At 35.1% G+C, this 6,000-nt stretch overlaps 1 protein-coding gene across 3 annotated transcripts in view; it reads left to right on the top strand.

Moving 5' to 3' along the window:
• AHCTF1 (AT-hook containing transcription factor 1) overlaps positions 1-6,000 on the top strand; it is an 81,766-nt gene that overhangs the window by 45,925 nt on the left and 29,841 nt on the right. For all 3 annotated transcript variants that reach the window (XM_024739031.1, XM_024739037.1, XM_024739047.1), the window contains exons 20-21: positions 745-891; positions 1,453-1,640. In XM_024739031.1, the coding sequence (XP_024594799.1) occupies positions 745-891; positions 1,453-1,640 (335 nt within the window). The remainder of the gene's footprint in view (positions 1-744; positions 892-1,452; positions 1,641-6,000) is intronic.

The following is a 6,000-nucleotide window of genomic DNA, read 5'->3' on the forward strand; positions in this document are numbered from 1 at the left end:
TTATGCATCTCATCCAATCTCAATTTCACATTTGGATTTGTCTTAAAGGAAAGATTCTTAATCCAGGACCTGTTGGTTGGGTTCAGATGTCTATGGTTAACCTTGAATCTATGCAAAATTTTGTTTTAAGTTTATTTTCCTAGGGATAGGGTTCATGGCTTTTATCAGACTCTCAAATGTGTCCAAGACACTCCCAAAGTTAAGGACATCTGCTCTAAAACATTGCTAGCAAGTGGTCATTCTCTGAGGTTAATTCATGTGCTGAATATGAATGCATTATAAGTTAGCTTAAATTACTTAGGCATTGTGTTTGAGCCTTGTGGTCTCTTAAGTAAGATTTTTGTACTAATGTCAGTTTCTTAGTCAAAATGTTTAGTTTTATTAATAATTTATAAAATAAGTGATGTGTTTGCTTAAAGCCTGCCAGGTTTTGCTGGATAACTGGAATTTCGTCTATAGCTTTCTTAAATTTGCTAAGCTACTAACTTCATGAAGAAAGTATGCTTTAGATCATCTCCTTTGTGGTGGTACTTGCTGTTGAGAATGAATGAAGTCGGTTGTGGGATTGGCTGTACCCGTGTTTAATAAAACTATACTTCTGTGGCTGGACATCCATAATGGCTTTCTGAACACTTAAAGAAGTGTCTTAAGACTTTTTTCTGATATCTTCTGTTGCTACCTATTGCAAATATATACGTAGGAGTTTTTCTTTTTGTTTATTGTCCTTAATCCTCTTTTTTAAAGACTATTTATTTGCTACTTGATATTATGTATTCCTTTCCAAACAAAACGGATACTTCCATTGAATCATTTCCCACTGCCTTTGCCATTTCTTGGGGCCAGGTTAAACTTATTCAAGGGTTTTGGCTGATAGATCATAATGACTATGAGGTAAGTCTGTAGTTCACTTATAATGTAAGCTTTTGTAAATTATTAGAATTTTAGAAAAAATACATAACTGGATTTAAATTTGATATTAAAGATATGACACCTACTTCCAGAGGTAATTTAAGGATTCAGTTTAATCAGTACCTTCACCAAGCACCATCTTAGGCAGTACAAAGATAAAATAGTTTAGAACCCCAGGTTCCTTACTGTCTAAGGAAGGGAGGAAACAAATAAATAATTACTAATAGTGCAAATATAGTGATTGAAATGTTAGAGATATGGTTGGTGTGTTGGGTGAACTAGAGAAGGCAGAATTTGGCATTGATGTATGAAACTGGTGATGGAAAGATTCTATATACTAGCTTAAAAAGGTCTCAAAAGTATGAGGCTTTTGATAAGGCTTTTATTTAAAATAAAATATATCAATATCATAGATTAAAGTAGATATTTTCAGATGTATTTAAATTGGTTTTATCTTGGTTTATGTAGGTTTAGTATGTTGCCTTTTTTTTTTTTCTAAAAGCAAAATATTTGTATTTACCAATTTTTATGTCATTTTTGCAGAGTGGTTTGGATCTTCTGTTTCACCCAGCTACTGTAAAACCTGTGTCATGGCAACATTCAAAGATTATTGAAGCCTTCATGGGTCAGGGTGAGCACAGACAAGCCCTCAGATATATTCAAGCAATGAAGCCAACAGTGTCCAGTGGTAGTGATGTTATCCTTCACCTCACTGTTTTGCTCTTTAATAGGTAAGTACCTATTTTGAAAGTACAGTCAAACTCTTGTTCATGTGTTAATAAAGTGGAATTGATGAAATAGACAGTAGCAATGTATATTTTGATTTGGTTGCATTACACAATACTCTTATGTTATTCATCTTTTCATCATTAAGAAAAATGTAAAGCACCTTTTATCTAAAATAAGATGAAGAAAAGAAGTACCTTGAGTAAAGGGGGAAATCAAACTGAGGTTTAAAAATTGTATTTGTTTCTACCTGGCAATATTGACAGTCTCCTGTGTGGACAGTTTGAGTTTGATTATGCTGAAAAGCAGCCAGAAGTATGTTGAGTTGATAAATTATGCTCTTTGAGGGTATATTCCAGTGATGGTGCTCTGATATTTATGTTAGTCTTGGTTGCTTGGGTGTTGCAATTCTTTGATTTTTCTTGTTGCATTATAGCAATACACTGTTGCTATAATAATTATATTTGTCATGTATATAATAACTGACAAGTTAAATGGCATGATTGGAAATATAGTAATCTGGTTTTGGGGTTTTCTTAATACCTAGTTAATTGGGAAACTCGTTTGGGGCTGAAATTTCTTAGATTGTAACTATTTTTTTCAACTTGTATTGTTTTTTTTCAATCTTACTGGTTGGGTCATTTTTTATATTTTTTAAAATTGGTCACTTTACTCATCCCAAATTGTCATTTATGAACCATACAGCACTTCAGTGTCAGCACTCTGAAAGTTGTTTTCTTTGCTCTCTTCGGTTAAACAGGATGTATTTCTGAGGAGAGAGGGTTGAATCTGTTTCAGACAGATTTGCAGTTAAATAATAGACTCGTTAGACATATTGAAACTTACAGTGTCCTCAGAAGTAATGAACTAAAAAGTACTTGTTGAAATAATTTTGGTTAGCAAAAGTATTTGACTAAGCCGAATAAATTAAGAATGAATATAAGAACAAAAATTTAAAGAAGCTAAAGGAGATAAGTGTTTAATAAATGGGTTAAGAGTTCTAGTACTTGGTAGGCAAGTAGCATGTACATTTTTTTCAGTTGCATGTAAGCTTCTCACTCTTAAGTGACTTTAAAGAGGTGGTACTTGCACACTAATGCTTTTACATCAGAAAAGCAGATGTTGGAACATTGAGGGACAAAAACTTTGAAAGGTTGGTGGTTTTTCCTCTTTTTCATTCCGTTGTCCTTTGATTCATCCAGAGTATGTTTCTCTGTTTTGCTAGATTCTCATTTCCTCTCCCTTAGCCATAGCAAACGTTATGTAATAATGTTTATAATAATACAAACTTTATATAGTGTAATTTCAAAACCTTATTTCTCAAGTACAATAAAGCCTCAGTTATCTAGTCCCCAGAACACTAGCATTATTAAGTGTCCTTTACAGTAAGTGCAGGAGTGAAAACAAAGGACCACTCAAAATGCCATTTGTGAGATAGCATGTTTTCAGATTCAGTAAATGTTTAAGATAATTACTGGTTCTATAACTGGAGAATGACTCGAATGTTAGCGAGGCAGAAGACAACTGTTAGGATAAGTAACAGTGGGGGTTTTTTTGTTTGTTTTTGTTTTTAAATTGAGGTATAGTTGATATACAATATTATATTAGTTTCAAGTGTACAACATAATGGTTTGAATTTGTATGTATTATAAAATGATCACCACAATAGGTCTAGTTAATATCTGTCACCATACATATAGAATTTTTTTTCTTGTGATGAGAACTTTAAAGATTTACTTTTAAATACGCAACTTTTAAATATGCAATACAGTATTATTTACCGTGACTTATTTATTTTATAACTGGAAGTTTGTACCTTTTGACACTTCATCCATTTCACCCACTCCCCACCCCCCTCCTCTGGTAACCACAAATCTGATCTCTTTTTTCATGAGTTTTTGATAGATTCCACATTGAAGTGAGGTTATATGGTATTTGTCTTTCTCTGTCTGACTTAGCATAATACCCTCAAGATCCATCTGTGTTGTCCAAATGGCAAGATTTCATCCTTTTTTGTTGTTTTTATTGAAAGTAAGAAAACAATGTAGGAAGAGGCTGCTTTAGTTTTTGAACTGATACTTGTGCAGAAAGGCAGCCATGTTTCATTGCTCAGGAGGTCATGCAGCTACATACATATTCTGCCCTCCACTTTTATTAGAAAGAAGTAAATGACAAGAAAACAAGCTGATTTTTAGGGACTAATTCAAGAGAACAAAGTTCTGAGGTATGTCCCATGTTTAGCACATAATCACCTAATTTCCCCAAATGCCTACATCTCTAATCCAACAGAATGATTAACCACAGTGTGCTTAAACATGGAAAAAAGCTAAGCTTGGGAAGTTTGAACTAAAAGCAAGTCAGGCTACACAGTGGTCTTGCTAACATCCATATGCCATGATTGCATAGCAATAGTTAAAATAGCTGAAAAAATTTTGATACTTCAACTATCAGAATACTAACCCTCTCCCCAAACTCACCACATGCTAGATAAGTGAGGTGGTGTTTGGTTTTCCAGCTATTGTTTGAGTTTATATTAATGATGATATTATTTATTAATCTATATCTTTAAAAAAATAACGATACTGGGGGAGAAGCTGCAGCTGAGGCTGGAGTCGCTCTTGGGGACCGAGCCCGCCGTCTACCCGTGGCCGCTGCCGGTCTACTTTCCTGAGTTTCTGGGAAGGCCTGGTTTCCCCAAAGGAACGATTTCTGGTAGAAGTCTGAAGGTCTGACCCAAGAAAAAAAATCCAGTACAGCCAATGAATTGAGGACAAGAAGGTTTCCAATCAGCCTTTCTTTAATTTTCGAGATTGTTAAAAGAAGGCAAAGAAAGAGGAGAAGACCCCTGAGTCAGAGCGCAGGCTCCGGACGCGCAGGCTCAGCGGCCATGGCTCACGGGCCCAGCCACTCTGTGGCATGTGGGATCTTCCCAGACCGGGGCACGAACCCGTGTCCCCTGCATCAGCAGGCGGACTCTCAACCACTGTGCCACCAGGGAAGCCCTACAACATCTTTTAATTCACATTTTAAGATATTTTGTTCAGTGGATTATCTCATTTTAAAACTATTGATTTATATGTACATACTATGTAAATATTAGTATATATTTCTCAATGGCTAGGTTAGTGTTTTCTTAACTACTTAAGTTTGTTTAATTCATATTGTTGTTCTTCAGCATTTCTTTTACTCACTGGAGCCTATCCTACTGACTTCGAAAAGCCTGAAAAAATCTGAAAATCCCATTTAAAGTAATTGTATGGAAAATCTTTAAAATAACGTATAATAATGGTAGAGAAGAAGAGTATTTAACGTTGTGCTGAAGATCATTCCATTAATAAAGAGATTAATCAATAATTCTAACATTCAGACATATAATAAAAATGAAAAACATTAATCATAAAAAAAAAATAACGATACTGTAATTGCTGCTGATGGTAGCAAAGATGTTAAGAGCACAATCTTTGGACGCAAATAGATCTGAATTTATACCTGAATTCTGCTACATTCTAAAATATGATCAAAAGCAGTTAAATTATCCTTTCCGAGCCCAGGTTTCCTCATGGGTTAATAATGACCAGCTTGCAACATTTCGAGGGTTAAATTTTGCAAGCACTATTATAGTTGCAGGTAGTAAGTCATTAGTAAATGGTGGTATATTGAATTTTTTTAAAGTTAACTGTCATTGCCATAATTTATTTAACTTTCCAGCCTGACTCCTGACTCTAGCCTCTACCACTTCTTTTTTTTTTTTTTTTTTTTTTTTTTGGACCAGGGAAACCCTGCCACTTCTTTATTAAGATCATCTTTCTTTAAAACCATTATGATGGTAGCTTTCCAGTTGTATGAGCTTTATTTATAGACATACCATCACAATTATGGCTTGGCAAATAGGTTTACCTGCAAAGTAATCATGAGACACACTACACGATAGCCTCAAAGTAACAGGTTTAGATTTTCAGCTGTTAACATTGAGTATTCAGTCTTAGTAACATAAAAGTACAATAGAGCTGGAAAACCTTTTTGTATAGGTGCAATCATTGTCTTTATTCTTTTCTTCCCACTTCCTGTGGGTTTTATTCTGCTGTACTTTTTTTTTTAATTTTTTTAAAATTTATTTTTATTTTTGGCTGTGTTGGGTCTTTGTTGCTGCGTACGAGCTTTTCTCTAGTTCCAGCGAGCGAGGGCTACTCTTTGTTGTGGTGCACGGGCTTCTCATTGTGGTGGCTTCTCTTTTCGTGGAGCATGGGCTCTAGGAGTGTAGGCTTCAGTAGTTGTGGCTCACAGGCTTTAGAGCGCAGGCTCAGTAGTTGTGGCGCACGGGCTTAGTTGCTCCGCGGCATGTGGGATCTTCCTGGACCAGGGCTC

Source organism: Neophocaena asiaeorientalis, unplaced genomic scaffold (genome assembly GCF_003031525.2).
Source record: "Neophocaena asiaeorientalis asiaeorientalis breed wild unplaced genomic scaffold, Neophocaena_asiaeorientalis_V1.1 scaffold347, whole genome shotgun sequence".
Classification (NCBI taxonomy): domain Eukaryota; kingdom Metazoa; phylum Chordata; class Mammalia; order Artiodactyla; family Phocoenidae; genus Neophocaena; species Neophocaena asiaeorientalis.